This window comes from Heterodontus francisci, chromosome 2 (genome assembly GCF_036365525.1).
Source record: "Heterodontus francisci isolate sHetFra1 chromosome 2, sHetFra1.hap1, whole genome shotgun sequence".
Classification (NCBI taxonomy): Eukaryota; Metazoa; Chordata; class Chondrichthyes; order Heterodontiformes; family Heterodontidae; genus Heterodontus; species Heterodontus francisci.
In genome coordinates, this window is record NC_090372.1 from 219,707,922 (window position 1) to 219,729,066 (window position 21,145).

At 50.5% G+C, this 21,145-nt stretch overlaps 1 protein-coding gene across 1 annotated transcript in view; it reads left to right on the forward strand.

Moving 5' to 3' along the window:
* Positions 1-21,145, forward strand: part of LOC137381126 (uncharacterized) — a 184,719-nt gene that overhangs the window by 15,753 nt on the left and 147,821 nt on the right. Inside the window, exon 2 of the mRNA XM_068053517.1 lies at positions 16,996-17,175. Coding sequence (XP_067909618.1) covers positions 17,078-17,175 — 98 coding nt within the window. The 5' untranslated portion in view covers positions 16,996-17,077. The remainder of the gene's footprint in view (positions 1-16,995; positions 17,176-21,145) is intronic.

The following is a 21,145-nucleotide window of genomic DNA, read 5'->3' on the forward strand; positions in this document are numbered from 1 at the left end:
TGTTTACTGGTCAACCTTCTGTTGACATTTTAAGAAAAAACACCCAAAGTTCAGCTTCAAGATTCCAGCATCCTTGGAATCCCTTTCAATTTTTAAAATATAGTTTCTCTACTATTAACAAAAAATGGAAACCCACGTAACAAAATCCATTGCTCCGTTGCACCCAGCTTACCCAAGGAACTGATCACTGACATTGGTTCAGGCGATTGGTTGAGTATTAAAGGAAGAAACTTTTTTTGTTCTTGGGATGTGGGCGTCGCTGGCTATGCCAGCATTTATTGCCCATCCCTAATTGCCCTTGAGAAGGTGGTGGTGAGCTGCCTTCTTGAACTGTTGCAGTCATTGAGGTGTAGGTACATCAACAGCGCTGTTAGGAAGAGAGTTCCAGGACTTTGACCCAGCATTTCTATAGCACCTTTCACAATCTCATGACATTCCAAAACATTTAGTACTTCTAAAGTGCAGTTGTTGTTGTAATAAAGGAAGGGTGGCTGCCAATTTGTGCAAAGCAAGCTCTCACAAGCTTGACCAGATAATCAGTTTTTAGGTGTCGGTTGGGGGCTAAAATAAACTCTTCTTTGAAATATGCATTGAGATCTTAAAATTTCTAGCATTAGCCAAAAGATAGAAGCGTTTGGTATGTGTGGGTGGAAGGTGCGAGGGGGTGGAAGGTTATCGGCGGTAGGTGGAAATGTAGAGTAATCAGTTCAGCTATGAACTTATTGAATGGTGGAGAAGACTTGAGGGGTTGAGTGACCTACTCATGCTCCTAATTTGTATGTTCATTGATCTGAGCTCAAATATGAAAAGACCTCATCTTGACAGATTTAACATTTTGAGATGATCCTCTGATGAGTGTTGAGGCAGATGGGAGATAAGTCAACTCAATACCCAAGAGTTTTTAAAAAATTCTTTCATGGGATGTCGGCGTCGCAGGCCAGGCCAGCATTTATTGTCCATCCCTAAGCGCCCTTGAACTGAGTGGCTTGCTAGGCCATTTCGAGGGCATGTAAGAGTCAACCACATTGCTGTAGATCTGGAGTCACATGTAGGCCAGACCAGGTAAGGACAGCAGATTTCCTTCCCTATAGGACATTTGTGAACCAGATGGGTTTTTTACAACAATCGACAATGGTTTCATGGCCATCATTAGACTAGCTTTTAATTCCAGATTTATTAATTGAATTCAAATTCCACCTTCTGCTGTGGTGGGATTCGAACCCATGTCCCCAGAGCAATACCTGGGTCTCTGGGTTACTAGTCCAGTGACAATACCACTACGTCACCGTGGCACATTCCTACCACCCTTTCCATGGAGAAGGAAGGAGGAGCATTGATACATATGGCAGAATGGTTGAATACCGTAGGGTAGATTTTCCTGTCAGAAAGCCAGGCGATATAGTTGGGGAACAGGCTCCGAGGTGGGTGGTAGAAACTCTAGTTAGAATCCAGGGAGCCCATCTCATGCAGTTTGCCAACAGGATCCTTCAACCGGCCTAAATTTATCTCGCTGAACTGTCGTGTGACGGAAATATTATAACGTATTTGAATGAAGTCCAACACCATTTGTCATCTGCATTGGCCAGGATTGAGCTGGGAACTCACTTCTCCCATTTTGATCTCCACAAGCTTCATAAATAATGCAACCCCCCAGGGGTTTTATCCTTTTTTTTGTCTTGGAGCATAGGCTAAAAATTAATTTCTCTTGGCCAGTGTATGGCCAACTTCTAAAACTATTTGGGAGTTCATTTTTTCTTAAAATAATAGAGTCAACAGAAGCCAAATATTCTCTACGACTTCACTGGAAAATCCATCAGTCATTTGCACAACTTCAGAATAGGGAGAGTTGAAAAAAAAAGAGAGATGAAAGAGGACCAGTTATGTGGAGAGACTGGAGAAGCTGTGATTGTTTTCCTCCGAGCAGAGAAAGTTAAGGGGAAATTTAATAGAGGCGCTCAAAATCATGGGTGGTTTGGATGGAGTAAATAAGACCAAACTGTTTCCATTGGCAGAAGGGTCGGTAACCAGAGGGCACAGATTTAAGATAATTGGCAAAAGAGCCAGAGGTGACACAAGCTGCTATGATCTGGAATTTTCTGAAAGGCTGGTGGAAGCAGATTTAATAGTGAATTTCAAAAGGGAACTGGTTCAATATTTGAAGGGGTAAAATTTGCAGGGCTATGAGGAAAGAGCAGGAGAGTGGATCTATTCCAATAGCTCTTTCGAAGAGTGGCACAGTCACAATTGACTGCAAGGCCTCTTTCTGTGCGGTACAGTTCTATGACGATCCAGACTTTCAGGGCAGGCCAGACAGCTAAAAGGCAATGAAGACTCCCTGTTTTTCACTTTAATGACGGGTGTTGGATTTGAAGTATTCCAATTACATTATTGCATGGCGGAGGTGATACAAGATGAAAGTAGGCATGCAACTGTGACCATTAGGATCCAGTCATCTACCCAGATCTGCAGGCCCTTGAGGTTCACAACAACACAAATGCTCGGATCAAGAGTAGGCCATACGGCCCATCAAACCTGCTCCACCATTCAATACGATCATGGCTGATCTTAGGCTTCAACTCCACTTTCCCGCCTGCTCGCCCTATCCCTTGATTCTCTTGATTCAGCCTTAAATATATTCAATGATGGAGCATCCACAATCCTCTGGGGTAGAGAATTCCAAAGATTCACAACCCTTTGAGTGAAGTAATTTCTTCTCATCTCAGTCCTAAATAATTGACCCCTATCCTGAGACTGTGCCCCGTGTTCTAGACTCCCCAACCAGTGGAAACAATCTTTCAGCTTCTACCCTATCCAGCCCCTTCAGAATCTTGTATGTTTCAATGAGATTGCCTCACATTCTTTGAAACCCCAGAGAATATCGGCCCAATTTACTCAGCCGGTCATCATAGGACAACCCCCTCATCCCAGAGACCAATTTAGTGAACCTTCGCTGCACTGCCTCCAGTGCAAGTATATCCTTTCTTAAACATGGAGACCAAAACTGCATACAGTACTCCAAATGTGGTCTCACCAAAACCCTGTACAATGTAGCAAGACTTCCTTATTTCTGTATTCCAGTACCCTGTTAGTGGCGAACACCACACGTGTTGCTACTGTATCGTAGCGGCGTGAAACAGCAGCCTCATCTATTGCTCAAATTTTTGGGATACCCTTCCAGGGTAATTTAATGTATACTGGGCACTTTTCAGGGCCAAAAATGAAGGCGGCTAACAGGATGCTTCTGTCAAGCCAAAAAGACGTCTTGCCTATCACACAAGTGAGTAATGTGATCTATGAATTTCAATGCCAGTGTGATGCTAGATATATAGGCCGTACATCCAAAAGACAGACGGATCATATCAAACAACATATCCCTTCGGCTGTTTACAACAGACAAGGTACAGGCTGTACCCAACCAGTCCGTGCTTGCAAAACTCAAAACACAGTGTTGACATGAGATGTGATTCTGCGATTGGACAACATTTGCTAAATAATCCTCAGTGTACTAAGAATTATGCTGACAACCAATTTAAGATTGTCAGTGGGGCTCGCAGTGTGGCGCATTTGCGCGTACTGGAAGCTACATATATTAATATACAGGGCACTGTTCTTTGTGAACAGAAAGAACATGTACAAACTTTGCGCCCATTTCAGCTCAACAAAATAAGTGACAGCCATTGGCTGGTTCATTTCTCAGGGCAATACGTTGACCAACCAGAGTCATGCTGCCTGGTTTAAATTTCAAACGAAGCTTGGCAGTTAACTAAAATAAAAACAAAATACTGCGGATGCTGGAAATCTGAAATAAAAACAAGAAATGCTGGAACCACTCAGCAGGTCTGGCAGCATCTGTGAAAAGAGAAGCAGAGTTAAGGTTTCGGGTCAGTGACCCTTGGCAGTTCCGAAGAAGGGTCACTGACCCGAAACGTTAACTCTGCTCTTTTCACAGATCTTTCCTTAACAAATCCATGCTGACTATCCTTGATTAATCTGTGCCTTTCTAAGTGACAATTTAGTCTGTGTCTCAGAACAGATTTCAATAATTTGCCCACTACTGAGGTTAGACTGACTGCCCTGTAATTATTCGGCCTTTTTAAACAGAGATACAACGTTTTTTAGTTCTCCAATCCTCCAGCACCACATTTTGTACCCAGTGAGGACTGGAAAATGATGGTCAGACCTTCCGCTATTTCCTCTCTTGCCTGGTGGTTTATCAACTTTCAAGGATGCTAATCCTAGTCATACTTCCTCTCTCCCTATGTTTATCACATCCAATTCTTCACACCACTCTTCCTTAACTACTATATCTGCAGTGTTAGAGGGGTAGAAGAAGTGGAGTGCATGTCCACAGGTCCCTGAAGGTGGCAGGACAGGTGCATATAGTCGTGAAGACGACAAATGGAATGCTTTGCTTATTTGGCCTAAGTATAGAATTCACAAGCAGGGATGTATTGCTGGAACTGTATAAAATGCTTTTTAGGCCACGGTTGGATGATTGCATACAGTTCTGGAAAGTAGGACAACTAAGAGCATGAAAGAATATTGGCACGCAAAATCAAGGTGAACCCAAAGATGTTTTATCAATACATGAAGAGTAAGAGGATAACCAAGGAGCGAATAGGGCCCATAAAAGACCAAAAAGGTAACTTATGTGTAGAGGCGGAACATGTTGGTGTTGTTCGTAATGAATACTTTGTGTCTGTCTTCAGAAAAGAGGGGAACCATAGAAAAACTACGGCACAGAAAGAGGCCATTCAGCCTATCGTGTCCATGCCAGCTGAAAAAGCTAGCCACCCAATCTAATCTCACCTTCCAGCACCTGGTACATAGCCTTGCCAGTTACAGCATGTCAGGTGCATGTCCAGGTACGTTTTAAAAGAATTGAGGGTTTCTGCCTCCACCACCGTTCCTAGCCGTGAATTCCAGACACCCACCATCCTCTGGGCGAAAAGGTTTTTCCTCATGTCCCCTCTAATCCTTTTACCGATCACCTCAAATCTGTGCCCCCGGTAATTGACCTCTCCACTGGGGGAAACTGGTCCTTCCTGTCTACTCTGTCCAGGCCCCTGACAATTACATACACCTCTATTAAGTCACCCTCACCCTCCTCTGTTCTAAGGAAAACAACCCGAGTTGATCCAACCTTACCCCAACAGCTGCAATTTTCCAGCCCAGGCAACATTCTTGTAAACTCTTATGTACTCTCTCCAGAGTAATCATGTCTAATGTGTGGAGAGGGCAGGGCCTGGGGGAGATTGGCAGTCCTGGGGGCGGGACCTGGGGGAGATAGGCAGTCCTGGGGGCGGAGCCTGGGGAGAGAGGCCGTCCTGGGGGCGGAGCCTGGGGGAGAGAGGCAGTCCTGGGGGTGGGACCTGGGGGAGATAGGCAGTCCTGGGGGCGGAGCCTGGGGGAGATAGGCAGTCCTGGGGGTGGGACCTGGGGGAGAGAGGCAGTCCTGGGGGCGGAGCCTGGGGAGAGAGGCAGTCCTGGGGGCGGAGCCTGGGGGAGCTAGGCAGTCCTGGGGGCGGAGCCTGGGGGAGAGAGGCAGTCCTGGGGGCGGAGCCTGGGGGAGAGAGGCAGTCCTGGGGGCGGAGCCTGGTGGAGAGAGGCAGTCCTGGGGGCGGGGCCTGGAGAGATGCTCATCCTCGCGGGCGACGGCTGTGACGGCGGGAGTTTGAGCGCCGAGCTGCAGGTAGTGGCAGAGCGGGAGGCCGCGGGCTGGGCTGGGTAGGCCGGGTGTTGGTGCCACTCGCTGTGGGTAAAGCGGGAGAATCTGTCCGATGGATGTGAAAAATACTGAAATATTGTCCGGTGGTTCAGGGCTGCCTGATGGTCCGGGGGAGATTTCACAGCATCTCCCTGTGGGAGCAGGGGAGGGTCTCCGCATCAAAAACAAGGAATGCTGGAATCACTCAGCAGGTCTGGCAGCATCTGTGGAGAGAGAAGCAGAGTTAACGTTTCGGGTCAGTGACCCTTCTTCAGAACTGACAAATATTAGAAAAGTCACAGAGTCAGTTCTGAAGAAGGGTCACTGACCTGAAACATTAACTCTGCTTCTCTCTCCACAGATGCTGCCAGACCTGCTGAGTGATTCCAGCATTGCTTGTTTTTGTTTCAGATTTCCAGCATCCGCAGTATTTTGCTTTTATTTGAGGGTCTCCGGATACTGGACACTGGGCAGGGGAGGGTCTCCGGATACTGGACACTGGGCAGGGGAGGGTCTCCGGGCACTGGACACTAGGCAGGGGAGGGTCTCCGGATACTTGACACTGGGCAGGGGAGGGTCTCCGGATACTGGACACTGGGCAGGGGAGGGTCTCCGGGCACTGGACACTGGGCAGGGGAGGGTCTCCGGGCACTGGACACTGGGCAGGGGAGGGTCTCCGGATACTTGACACTGGGCAGGGGAGGGTCTCCGGATACTGGACACTGGGCAGGGGAGGGTCTCCGGGCACTGGACACTGGGCAGGGGAGGGTCTCCGGGCACTGGACACTGGGCAGGGGAGGGTCTCCGGGCACTGGACACTAGGCAGGGGAGGGTCTCCGGATACTTGACACTGGGCAGGGGAGGGTCTCCGGATACTGGACACTGGGCAGGGGAGGGTCTCCGGGCACTGGACACTGGGCAGGGGAGGGTCTCCGGGCACTGGGCAGGGGAGGGTCTCCGGATACTTGACACTGGGCAGGGGAGGGTCTCCGGATACTGGACACTGGGCAGGGGAAGGTCTCCGGTCACTGGGCACTGGGCAGCGGAGGGTCTCCGGGCACTGGACACTGGGCAGGGGAGGGTCTCCGGATACTTGACACTGGGCAGGGGAGGGTCTCCGGATACTGGACACTGGGCAGGGGAGGGTCTCCGGGCACTGGACACTGGGCAGGGGAGGGTCTCCGGGCACTGGACACTGGGCAGGGGAGGGTCTCCGGATACTTGACACTGGGCAGGGGAGGGTCTCCGGATACTGGACACTGGGCAGGGGAGGGTCTCCGGGCACTGGACACTGGGCAGGGGAGGGTCTCCGGGCACTGGACACTGGGCAGGGGAGGGTCTCCGGATACTTGACACTGGGCAGGGGAGGGTCTCCGGATACTGGACACTGGGCAGGGGAAGGTCTCCGGTCACTGGGCACTGGGCAGGGGAGGGTCGCTGGTCACTGGGCAGGGGAGGGTCTCCGGGCACTGGGCAGGGGAAGGTCTCCGGACACTGGCAGGGGAGGGTCGCCAGGCACTGGGCAGGGGAGGGTCGCCAGATGCTGTGCACTGGGCAGGGGAGGGTCTCTGGGCACTGGGCAGGGGCGGGTCTCCGGTCACTGGGCAGGGGAGGGTCTCTGGGCACTGGGCAGGTGAGGGTCTCTGGGCACTGGTCAGGGGAGGGTCTACGGTCACTGGACACTGTGCAGGGGAGGGTCTCCGGGCACTCTGCACTGGGCAGGGGAGAGTCTCCGGGCACTGGGCAGGGGAGGGTCTCCGAACACTGTGCACGAGGCAGGGGAGTGTCTCCGGACACTGCACTGGGCAGGGAAGGGTCTCCGGACACTGCACTGGGCAGAGGAGGGTCTCCGGGCACTGGGCAATGGAGGGTTTCCATACTAAACACAAGAAATGCTGGAAATACTCAGCAGGTCTGGCAGCATCTGTGGAGCGAGAAGCAGAGTTAACGTTTCAGGTCAGTGACCCTTCAGAACTGGCAAATATTAGAAATGTAAAAGATTATAAGCAAGTAAAGCGGGGGTGGGGCAAGAGATAACAAAGGAGAAGGTGTAGATAGGACAAGGTGACAGAATAGCTGATCAGAAGGTCGTGGAGCAAAGATATGTTAATGGTGTATTGAAAGACAAAGCATTAGTACAGATAGGGTGTTAACGGACTGAAAATTGAACAACTGCAAGTACAAACATGAAAGAAATAGTGGGTAAGCAAACTGAACAAACTAAGATGAAATAAAATAAAATAACACAAAAGAATATATATAAAAAAAGAAAAAATAACTAAAATTAAAAGTAAAATGAGGGGCCCGTCATGCTCTGAAATTATTGAACTCAATGTTTGGTCCGGCAGGCTGTCGTGTGCCTAATCGGTAGATGAGATGTTGTTCCTCGAACTTGCGTTGATGTTGACTGGAACACTGCGGCAATCCCAGGACAGAGAGGTGAGCATGAGAGCAGGGGGGAGTGTTGAAATGGCAAGCAACCGGAAGCTCGGGGTCCTGCTTGCGGACTGAGTGGAGGTGTTCGACAAAGCGGTCACCCAGTCTGCGTTTGGTCTCCCCAATGTAGAGGAGACCACACTGTGAGCAGCGAATACAGTATACTACATTGAAAGAAGTACAAGTAAATCGCTGCTTCACCTGTAAGGAGTGTTTGGGGCCTGGGATAGTGAGGAGAGAGGAGGTAATTGGGCAGGTATTACACCTCTTGCAATTGCAGGGGAAGGTGCCGTGGAAAGGGGACGAGGTGGTGGGGGTAATGGAGGAGTGGACCAGGATGTCGCGGAGGGAATGATCCCTTCGGAATGTTGACAGGGGAAGGGAGGGGAAGATGCATTTGTTAGTGGCATCACGCTGGATGTGGTGAAAATGGCGGAGGATGATCCTTTGGATATGGAGGCTGATGGGGTGGAAAGTGAGGACAAGGGGAACCCTGTCACGGTTCTGGGAGGGAGGGGAAGGGGTGAGGGTAGAGGTGTGGGAAATGGGCCGGACACGGTTGAGGGCCCTGTCTCAGTTGAGGAAAAAGGAGGTCATATCAGAAGCGCTGTCTTGGAAGGTAGCATCATCAGAGCAGATGTGTCGGAGACGGAGAAACTGGGAGATGGAATGGAGTCCTTACAGGAGGTAGGGTGTGAAGAAGTGTAGTTGAGGTAACTGTGGAAGTTGGTGGGTTTATAATGGATATTTATAGACAGCCTATCCCCAGAGATGGAGACAGAGAAGTCGAGGAAGGGAAGGGAAGTGTTGGAGATGGACCATGTAAAGATGAGAGAAGGGTGGAAATTAGAAACAAAGTTGATAAAGATATTGTATTCGCTGTTCACAATGTGGTCTCCTCTACATTGAGGAGACCAAACGCAGACTGGGTGACCGCTTTGTGGAACACCGCTCAGTCCGCAAGCAGGACCCCGAGCTACCGGTTGCTGGCCATTTCAACACCCCCCCTGCTCTCATGCTCACCTCTCTGTCCTGGGATTTGCTGCAGTGTTCCAGTGAACATCAATGCAAACTCGAGGAGCAGCATCTCATTTACCGATTAGGCACACTACAACCTGCCGGACTGAACATTGAGTTCAATAATTTCAGAGCATGACGGGCCCCCCATTTTACTTTTATTTTCAGTTATTTTTTTCTTTTTCCTTTTTTTTATATATATATTCTTTTTTGTTTATTTTATTTCATCTTAGTTTGTTCAGTTTGCTTACCCACTGTTTCCTTTCATCTTTGTACTTGTGGCTGTTCAATTTCCAGTCCGTTAACACCCTATCTGTACTAATGCTTTGTCTTTGAACACACCATTAACATATTGTTTGCCTTTGCTCCATGACCTTCTGGTCAGCTATTTTGTGACCTTGTCCTATCTACAACTTCTCCTTTATTATCTCTTGCCCCACCCCCACTTTACTTGCTTATAACCTTTTACGTTTCTAATATTTGCCAGTTCTGAAGAAGGGTCACTGACCTGAAACGTTAACTCTGCTTCTCTCTCCACAGATGCTGCCAGACCTGCTGAGTATTTCCAACATTTCTCGTTTTTATTTCAAATTTCCAGCATCCGCAGTATTTTGCTTATAATTGAGGGTTTCCGGACACTGGGTAGTGGGCAGGGGAGGGTCTCTGGATACTGGGCATGGGAGCGTCTCCAGACAACTGGGCAGGAGAGGGTCTCTGGACACTGGGCACTAGGGAGGGTCCTTGGGCATTGGGAAGTTGAGAGGGTCCCTGGGTGTTGGAAGGCAAGGGAGAGGGTCCCTGAGCACTGGGGGACAGGGGAGAGGGTCCCTGGGGGCAAGGGGAGTGGGTCCATGGGTGCTGGGGGAGAAGGGAGAGGTTCCCTGGGCACTGGGGGGTGGGGGAAAGGGTGAGGGCCCTGGGCACTGGGGGGGGAAGGGAGAGGGTCCCTGGGCGCTGGGGGGGAAGGGAGAGGGTCCCTTGGGCGCTGGGGGGGAAGGGAGAGGTTCCCTAGGCGCTTGGGGTGGGGGGGGAAGGGTGGGGGGGGGGCGGGAAAGGGGCATGGGCGCTGGGGGGGGGGAAGGGAGAGGTTCCCTGGGCGCTTGGGGTGGGGGTGGGGTGGGAAGGGAGAGGTTCCCTGGGTGCTGGGGGACAGGGGAGAGGTTCCCTGGGTGCTTGGGGTGGGGGGAGGAAGAGATTCCCTGAGCGCTTGTGGTGGGGGGGGGAAAGGGGCATGGGCGCTGGGGGGGAAGGGAGAAGTTCCCTTGGGCGCTGGGGGGGAAGGGAGAGGTTCCCTAGGCGCTTGGGGTGGGGGGGGGGGGGAAGGGTGGGGGGGGAAGGGGCATGGGCGCTGGGGGGGAAGGGAGAGGTTCCCTGGGTGCTGTGGGAACAGGGGAGAAGGGTCCCTGGGTGCTGGGGGGCAGGGGAGAGGGTACCTGGGTGCTGTGGGGCAGGGGAGAGGTTTCCTGGGAGCAGGGGAGAGGGTCCTTGCGCGCTGTGGGGCAGGGGAGAGGTTCCCTGGGTGCTGGGGGACAGGGGAGAGGCTCCCTGGGTGCTGTGGGAGCAGCGGAGAGGGTCCCTGGGTGCTCTGGGACAGGGGAGAGGGTCCTTGGGCGCTGTGGGAGCAGGGGAGAGGGTCCCTGGGTGCTGGGGGAGCAGGGGAGAGGGTCCCTGGGTGCTGGGGGACAGGGGAGAGGGTCCCTGGGCGCTGTGGGAGCAGGGGAGAGGGTCCCTGGGTGCTGTGGGAGCAGGGCAGAGGGTCCTTGGGTGCTGTGGGAGCAGGGGAGAGGGTCCTTGAGCGCTGTGGGAGCAGGGGAGAGGGTCCTTGGGTGCTGTGGGAGCAGGGGGGAGGTTCCCTGGGCGCTGTGGGCAGGGGAGAGGTTCCCTGGGCGCTGTGGGAGCAGGGGAGAGTGTCCTTGGGCGCTGTGGGAGCAGGGGAGAGGGTCCTTGGGCGCAGTGGGAGCAGGGGAGAGGCTCCCTGGGTGCTGTGGGAGCAGGGGAGAGGGTCCTTGGGCGCTGTGGGAGCAGGGGAGAGGCTCCCTAGGTGCTGTGGGAGCAGGGGAGAGGGTCCTTGGGTGCTGTGGGAGCAGGGGAGAGGGTCCTTGGGCGCTGTGGGAGCAGGGGAGAGAGTCCCTGGACACTGGGTGCTGGCGAGCAGATGGGGGTGTCCCTGGGCAAGGGGAGCGTCTATAAACTTGCAGAAGATATTTAATAAGCTTCCGTGTAAAAGAGTACGAACAAAAAGAGAACAGCAGGAATTGGAGAAACATTGTGACGGGTTGGAAAGTGGTGGATGTTTGTAAAGAGGTTAAGAGAGCGTGTGGGATACTTGGCTTTGTAAATAGGGGCATTGATGATGTAAACAAGGAAATGATGCTAAATCACTGACTAGGTCTCAGCTGGGATATTGTGTCCAATTCTAGGCATCACAGTTTAGGAAAGAAGACCTGGGGTGGGTGAAGAGGCGGTTTTGCAGAATGATCACAGGGATGAGGGACTTCAGATATGCGGATAGATTGGAGAAGCTGGGATTGTTCTTCGAACAGAGAAAATTGAATGGAGGTGTTCACAATGATGAGTTTTGGGAGAGTAAGGAGAAACTTTCCTCTGGCTGGAGGTTCAATAACCAGAGGTCATGGGTTTAAAATAATTGGCAAAGGAGCTAGAGGGGGATGGAGAAATCTCTTCACATGGAAGGTTGTTTGGATTCTGGAACGCACTACCTTAACGGGAGGTTCAGTCAGATTCCAGAGGAAGTTTCAACAGGCAATTGGATTTATACTTGAGGATTAATGTGCAGGGTTATGGGGAAAATGCTGGGGTGTGTCACAAAATTGGAGCGCTCGGTATAGGCACGATGGACCGCATGGTCTCCTGTGCACCTTGTGGGTTAATGGATATGTGCTCTGATTGGCGGGATGTTACGTGGAATTCCCCTGTACTGGGGTCTCAGCTTTTCACCATCTATATCAATGCTGTGTATCAGGTGACAGTACATTAGGATACACAGAAAGTTGTGTAGATGAGAGCAGCAAGTTGCAAAGGCTATCAAAAAGTCTTTTACAGGCATATTAATAGTAAAAGGGTGGTAAAGGGAGGAGTGAGGCCGATTAGGGACCAAAAAGGGGATTAACACTTGGAAGCGGGTGTATAGTTGAGGTATTAACTGATTACTTTACATCAGTCTTTACCAAGGAAGGTCCTGGTGAATGAGGAGGTCATTCAGACACTTGAAGGGTTTAAAATTGATGAGGAGGTATTGGATTGGATGTCTGTACTTAAAGTGGAAAAGGCACCAGGACCAGATGAGATGCATCCAAGGATACTGAAGGAAGTGAGAGTGCAATTTGTGGAGACACTGGCCATATTTTTCCAGTCTTAGACTTGGGGGTGGTGGCAGAGGACTGGAGAATGGCAAACGTTACACTCTTGTTCAAAAAGGGTGTAAAGATAAGCTCAGCAATTACGGGTCGGTCAGTTTAACTTTGGTGGTTTTTAAAAAATTATTCGTTCAGGTGATGTGGACGTCGCTGGCTAGGCCAGCATTTATTGCCCATCCCTAATTGCCCTTGAGAAGGTGATGGAGAACTGCCTTTTTGAAACGCTGCAGTCCTTGGGGTGTCAAGGCCTGCTCAGGTCACGAAAAAAAACCTGGCCCGAGCCCCTCCAATTTTTCCTGCACTCGACCTGACCTGAGCCGAGCCTGACCCGACCTGACAACTGGAATGTTCCCTTTACCTACATGTGACTCCCAATCTGCAGGAAGCTGCAGCATGAGCGTGATTATGTCATAGAGACGCTCACTGCGCAGACTGAGTTTCCCTCTTTGACGTCCTGGACTTCCAGCTCAGGTAAATTTTTAACTTTTAATACTTCTTGCTGGGTGTCCGACCCAGACCCGGCCCGACCCGAGCCTGAAAGCCGGACCCTGAAGAGCGACCCGACCTGAACCCGACACATGCCGTCTGGTCCCGTCGGGTAGCAAGCCTATATTGGGGTGCAGGTACACCAACAGTGCTGTTAGGAAGGGAGTTCCAGGATTTTGACACAGCAACAGTGAAGGAAGTTCCAAGTCAGGATAGTGTTTGACTTGAAGAGGAACCTGCAGGTGCTGGTGTTCTCATGCATCTGCTGCCCTTGTCCTTCTAGTGGTAGTGGTTGCAGGTTTGGAAGGTGCTGTCGAAGGGGTCTTGGTGAGCTGCTGCAGTGCATCTTGTAGATGGTACACACTGGTGCCACTGTGCGTCGGTGGTGAAGGGAGTTCATGTTGAAGATGGTGGATGGGGTGCCAATCAAGTTGGCTGCTTTGTCCTGGATGGTGTTGAGCTTCTTGAGTGTTGTTGGAGCTGCACCCATCCAGGCAAGTGGAGAGTATTCCATCACACTCCTGACTTGTGCCTTGTGGATACAGGCACTGGGGAGATGGGAGGTGAGTTACTTGCTGCAGAATTCCCAGTTTCTGACCTGCTCTTGTAGCATTTATGTGGCTGGTCCAGTTCAGTTTCTGGTCAATGGTAACTCCCAGGATGTTGATAGTGGGGGATTCAGCGATTGTAATGCCATTGAATGTCAAGGGGAGATGGTTAGATTCTCTCTTGTTGGAGATGGTCATTGCCGGGCACTTGTGTTTCTAAGTGTTACTTGCCACTTATCAGTCCCAGCCTGGATATTGTCCAGGTCTTGCTGCATGTGGACACGGGCTGTTTCGTTATCTGAGGGGTTGCGAATGATGCTGAACATTGTGCAATCATCAGTGAACATCCCCACTTCTGACCTTATGATTGAAGGAAGGTCATTGATGAAGCAGCTGAAGATGGTTGGGCCTAGGACACTACCCTGAGGAGCTCCTGCAGTGATTTCCTGGAGCTCAGATGATTGACCTCCAACAACCATAGCCATCTTCCTTTGCGCTCGGTATGACTCCAACCAGCGGAGTGTTTTCCCCCTGATTCCCATTGACGCCAGTTTTGCTAGGGCTCGTTGGTGCCATACTTGATCAAATGCTGCCTTGATGTCCAGCGCAGTCAATCTCACCTCATCGCTGGGGAATATGTTAGAAACTATAATTCGGTACAAAATTAATAGTCACTTGGGCGAATGCGGATTAACTAATGGATTTGTTAATGGAAAGCTGTGTTTAACTAATTTGCTGAAGGTTTTGATGAGGTAACAGTGCTGTTGATGTGATGTACATGGACTTCCAAAAGGTATTTGATACAGTGCCACACTTTGTAAGCAAAGTTATAGCTCATGGAATAAAAGGGACAGTAGCAACATGGATATGAAATTGGCTGAGTGACAGGAAACAAAGAGTAGTGATTAATGGATGTTTTTCGGGCTGGAGGAAGGTTTGTTGTGGAGTTCCCCAGGGATCAGTGTTGGGACCCTTGCTTTTCCTGATATATATTAATGACCTAGACCTTGGTGTACAGGGCACAATTTCAAAGTTTGCAGATGATCTGAAACTTGGAAGCATTGTGAACTGTGAGGAGGATAGTGTAGAACTTCAAAAGGACATAGACAAGTTGGTGGAATGGGCAGACAGGTGGCAGATGAAGTTCAATGCGGAGAAATGCGAAGTGATTCATTTTGGTAGGAAGAATGTGGAGAGACAATACAAAATAAAGGGTACAATTCTAAAGTGGGTGCAGGAGCAGAGGGACCTGGGTGTATATGGGCATAAGTCATTAAAGGTGACAGGACAGGTTGAGAGAGCGGTTAATAAAGCATACGGTATCCTGGTCATTATTAATAGGGACATAGAGTACAAGAGCAAGGAAGTTATGTTAAACTTGTAAAGGACACTGGTTCAACTTCAACTGGAGTATTGGGTTCAGTTCTGGGCGGCCTACTTTAGGAAAGATGTGAGGGCATTGGAGAGAGTACAGAAAAGATTCACGAGAATGGTTCCAGGGATGAGGATTTTCAGTTATGAAGATAGATTGGAGAAGTTAGGACTGTTTTCCTTAGAGAAGAGGAGGCTGAGAGGTGATTTGAGAGAGGTATTCAAAATCATGAGGGATCTGGACAGAGTAAATTGGGCAAAACTGCTCCCATTGGTGGAAGGATTGAGAATGAGAGGGCACAGATTTAAGGTAATTGCAAAAGAAGCAATAGTATCATGAGGAAAGACTTTTAATGGAACGAATGTTTAGGATCTGGAGTGCACTGCCTGAGAGCGTGGTCGAGGCAATCGAGGGAATTAGAATGTTAACTGCAAAGGAAATATGTGCTGGGCTATGGGGAGAAGGCCGGGGAGCGAAACTAGGTAAACAGTACTTTCAGAGAGCCAGCACAGACATGACGGGCCGAATGGCTTCCTCCTGTGCTATAACAATTCTGTGACTGAGTGAGTGAGTGAGAAAGACTGTGGCAGATGGAGTTTAGTTTGGGGAAGTCTGAGGCTGCATTCAGAGGACGACGAATCAGAGTATTTTCAGAATGTTGAGAGACAAGGAACTGGAGAGGCAAAGGCCAGATGCACACACCGTATCCAAAAAGGTTTATGGAATGTTGGCCTTTATCTTGAGGGCAGAAATGCGATGGGGAGGAAGTGAAGTTTTACAGAACCTTGGTCAGACTCCATCCGGAGTAACTGTGTTCAGTTCCGGTCAGACTCCATCCGGAGTAACTGTGTTCGGTTCCGGTCAGACTCCATCCGGAGTAACTGTGTTCAGTTCCGGTCAGACTCCATCCGGAGTAACTGGGTACAGTTCCGGTTAGACTCCATCTGGAGTAACTGTGTTGAGTTCCGGTCAGACTCCATCCGGAGTAACTGGGTACAGTTCCGGTCAAACCCCATCCAGAGTAACTGGGTACAGTTCCGGTCAAACCCCATCCGGAGTAACTGGGTACAGTTCCGGTCAAACCCCATCCGGAGTAACTGGGTACAGTTCCGGTCAAACCCCATCCGGAGTAACTGGGTACAGTTCCGGCAAAACCCCATCCGGAGTAACTGGGTACAGTTCCGGTCAAACCCCATCCGGAGTAACTGGGTACAGTTCCGGTCAAACCCCATCCGGAGTAACTGGGTACAGTTCCGGTCAAACCCCATCCGGAGAAACTGGGTACAGTTCCGGTCAAACCCCATCCGGAGAAACTGGGTACAGTTCCGGTCAAACCCCATCCGGAGTAACTGGGTACAGTTCCGGCCAAACCCCATCCGGAGTAACTGGGTACAGTTCCGGCCAAACCCCATCCGGAGTAACTGGGTACAGTTCCGGCCAAACCCCATCCGGAGTAACTGGGTACAGTTCCGGTCAAACCCCATCCGGAGTAACTGGGTACAGTTCCGGTCAAACCCCATCCGGAGTAACTGTGTTCAGTTCCGGTCAGACTCCATCTGGAGTGACTGCATTCAATTCTGGGCCTTGCTGCTCAGGAAGGATATATTGGCCTTGGTGAGGGGGCAGCACAGATTGACCAGAATGATGCCAGGGCTAAAAGGGTTAAATTATGAGGTCAGGTTGCGCAGATCCGGCTTGTATTCCTGAGTATAGAAGATTAAGGAGTGAATTAATTGAGGGGTTTAAGATGATAAGAGTTCAGAGGGTACAGAAACTATTTTCTCTGGGTAAGGGAGTAACCTTAAAATTAGAGCCAGGCTGTTCAGGGGTGATCTCAGGAAGCACTTCTTCACACCAAGGGGAATGGAAATCTGGAATTCTTCCCCACCCCCACCCCCCACAAAAAAACTTTTGGTTTTGGGGTGAATTGGAGCATTCAGGACTGAGGGTGATAGATTGTTGATGGTTAAGGGCAGTAAGAGATTTGGAGTATAGGTGGGTAAATGGAGTTGAGGTACCGATCAGCCATGATCTAACTGAATGATGGAACAGGCTTGAGGGGCTGAATGGTCTCCCTGTTCCTGCGTGTTTTCAATTACAGGCTCAGTGTGGGGATGAACCGACGGCCGTGAATATGACCCGCCATCGCGTGAACAGCGACGGCTTTCCTCTGCATCATCTTCGACGCATTGGCCGCCGAGCCTCACTCCCGGAGATCGCCAACTTAATTGAGTGAGTAATATGCAGTAGCCTCGGATAGGAGTGAGGGTGTGTTCAGGATTGGAGCTGGCGAATCATCGACTGACACCAGCATTTGGAAGGGAGCAGTAGTTCTGACTCGGACTCCGAGGACAGACCCTCCATTCTCCAGCTGGGTGGGGTTGCCCCTCACCTGGTTCCATTCCACTCGTAGCCAGAGAATTACTGAAGTACTTTCTCTTTCTACTCCTGCACCATTACCTCTACTGTCTCACAGGGATCTCGCCTTGGTTCACTCCTGTTTCTCATTGCCATGCTGCCCTCGGAGACACCATTGCAAAACATGTCCCTTTCTACATGTATATCAATGACACCCAGCTTTACCTCACTTCCACCCAACTCAACCCCTCCATTATCTCTGATTTGTCGGACTGCTTATCCAACACTCAGCAGTGGATAAGCAGAAATTTCCTCCAGTTAAATGCTGCAAAGACAATGCCTTTGATTCCATAAACTCAGATCCCTACATACCAACTCCATCCCTTTCCCTAGTCACTGAGACAGAACTAGACTCTTCATAAATAAAAACTGAAAGTGTTGGAAGTACTCAGCAGGTCAGGCAGCATCAATGGAGAGAGAAACAGAGTTAACGTTTCAGATCTGTGACCCTTCATCAGAACGTTTTTAGATAACAAAGGCAAATGGTGTGTTAATGCTTGTGTTGAAAAATAAAGCATTAGCTCAGAGAGAGTGTTAATAGCAGAATAATGAGCAGCTCTGTCTGCATGAAAAACAGGCACATGCTTAAAATATTTTTAAAAAAGGCCAGTCATGCTCTGAAGTTATTGAACTCAATGTTCAGTTCGCAAGGCTATAGAGTGCCGAATCGAAAGATCAGGTGCTGCTCCTTGAGCTTGCGTTGATGTTCACTGGAACACTACAGCAGGTCAAGGACAGAAATGTTGGCATGAAAGCAGGGGAGAGTGGTGTTGAAAGGGCAAGCAGCCGGAAGCTCGGGGTCGTGCTTTCGGACTGAGCGGAGGTGTTCCGCAAAGCGGTCACCCAATCTGCATTTGGTCTCCCCAATGTAGAGGAGACCACATTGTGAGCAGTGAATACAGTATACTACATTGAAAGAAGTACAAGTAAATCACTGCTTCGCCTGGAAGGAGTGTTTGGGATCTTGGATCGTGAGGAGAGAGGAGGTAAATGGGCAGGTATTACACCTCCTGCGATTGCATGGGAAGGTACCGTGGGAAGGGGTGAGGTGTTGGAGGTAATGGAGGAGTGGACCAGGGTGTCACAGAGCGAACGATCCCTTTGGAATGCTGATGGGAGGGGAGGGGAAGATGCGTTTGGTGGTGGCGTCACTCTGGAGTTGGTGGAAGATGATCCTCTGGAGGTGGAGGCTGGTGAGGTGGAAAGCGAGGACAAGGGGAACCCTGTCGCGGTTCTGGGAGGGAGGGGAAGGGGTGAGGGTAGAGGTGCGGGAAATGGGCCGGACACGGTTGAGGGCCCTGTCAACCATAGTGAGGGGAATCCTCGGGTGAGGAAAAAGGAAGACATATCAGAAGCACTGTCGTGGAAGGTAGCATCAGAGCAGATGCGTCGGAGATGGAGAAACTGGGAGAATGGAATGGAGTCCTTACAGGAGGTAGGGTGTGAAGAAGTATAGTCGAGGTAGCTGTGGGAGTCGGAGGGCTTATAATGGATATTAGTAGACAACCTATCCCCAGAGATGGAGACAGAGAAGTCGAGGAAGGGAAGTGTTGGAGATAGACCATGTGGAGGTGAAAGAAGGGTGGAATTTGGAAGCAAAGTTGATAAAGTTTTCCTGTTCCGGGCGGGAGCAGGAAACTGCACCGATACAGTCATCAATGTACAGGAAAAAGAGTTGGGGAGGGGGCCTGGGTAGGACTGGAACAAGGAATGTTTGACATATCCCACAAAAAGACAGGCATAACTCGGGCCCATGTGGGTACCCATAGCAACACCTTTTACTTGAAGGAAGTGAGTGGAGTGGAAGGAGAAGTTGTTCAATGTGAGAACACGTTCAGCCAGGCGGAGGAGGGTGGTGGTGGATGGGGACTGGTTGGGCCTCTGTTCAAGGAAGAAGCGGAGAGCCCTCAAACCGTCCTGTTGGGGGATGGAGGTGTAGAGAGATTGGACGTCCCTAGTGAAGAGGAGGCGGTTGGGCGGAGGCGATGTCAGAATGACATCGGGCGTCAGAAGAGTCACGGGTGTAGGTGGGATGAGACTGGACCAGGGGAGAAAAGATAGAATCAAGATAGGAAGAAATGAGTTCACTGGGGCAGGAACAGGCTGAAACAATGGGTCTGCCTGGACAGTCCAGTTTGTGGATTTTGGGAAGGAGGTAGAAGCGGGCTGTCCGGGGTTGCGAGACTATGAGGTGGGAAGATCTCCAGTGGACAGTAGTTTAATGTTTGGTGGTGGGGTCATGGTCCAGGTGGAAGTAGGAAGAAGTGTCTGAGAGTTGGTGCTGCAAGGTAGAGGTCGGTACACCAGACAACACACCACCCCTTGTCTGCAGGTTTGATCACAATGTCGGGGTTAGACCTGAGAATGGAGTGCAACAGGTTCAGAGGGAGACAGGTTACAGTGAGCGAGGGGGGCAGAGAAATTGAGACGGCCGATGTCATGCCGACAGTTCTTAATGCAAAGATCAAGAGTGGATAACAGGCCAGAGGGAGGGGTGCAGGTGAAGGGAGAATACTGGAGGTGGGTGAAGGGTCTGCTGATTGCGGAGAGGACTCTTGGTCAAAGAAGTGAGCCTGGAGACGAAGACGATGGAAGAAGAGCTCAACATCATGCCGAGCATGAAATCCATTGCGGTGGGGCTTAAGGTAAAGCACTGCAATGCCCTGTTGGATAGCCTTATATGGGAAATTCCCGACCCGAACCCGACATGTCGTTGGATCCCGTTGGGGTCGGGACAGGTAGCAGGCCTTTACCCATGTACCGATGAAAAGGCCTGTTACCTGCCCCGACCCCGACGGGACCTGACGACATGTGCTGGGTTCGGATCTGGTCGGGTCGCACTTCTGGGTCCGGATTCGGGCTCGGTCGGGTTTCCTTTGCAGACTTTTAGCTTAAGGTGAGTTCTGATGAGAGGTCACAGACCTGAAACGTTAACTCTCTTTCTCTGTCCACAGGTTAAAGACCTGCTTGGGTCTGGAAAAAAACCCCGACCCAAACCCGACAGAACTACATCGGACCCGAGCCCGACCCGGCCTGAGTCCTTCCATTTCTTCCCACACCCAACCTGACCATAGTGCACTCACTGTACTTACCACTTTTGGATGGATGGAATGGAAGGAAGCTGCAGCATGAGTGCGATGACGTCATAGAGACGCTCACTCACTCACTATGCAGACTCAGAGTCTGTGGCGTCCAGATGCACGTTTCCCTCCTTGACATCCCAGACTCCCAGCTCAGGCAGGCTTTTCAAATTTTGACGTTTACTTACTCAACTTCCCTTTTCCTCCCAGCCCGTAAGCCGGACCTGGAAGAGCGACCCAACCCGACCCGAACCCAACACTTGTCGGCTAGCAGGCCTTTATCACAGGTGCTGTCAGACCTGCTGAGTATTTCTAACACTTTGTGTTTTTATTTCAGATTTCCAGCATCTGCAGTATTTTGCTTTTATTTTAGACTCTTCACAAACTTGCTGCCACATTTGACCCTGGTATGAGCTTTGGAACCACATCAGTCACTGACCTGAAACGTCAACTCACTCTTTCTCTCCACAGATGCTGCCTGACCTGCTGAGTATTTCTGGCACTTCCTGTTCTCGTTACATTGACTTCTGGTCTGGCAACACCTCAATTTTAAAATTCTCACCCTTCTTGACAGATTCATCCATGCCTCACCCCTTCCTATCCGTCAGTGGTGCCTGTGCCTTCAGCTGCCTCATTTTGTCTGTTATATTTTGGTTAATTATCATTCCTGTATAATGCCTTGTAATGCAGAACTAAGTTAAAAG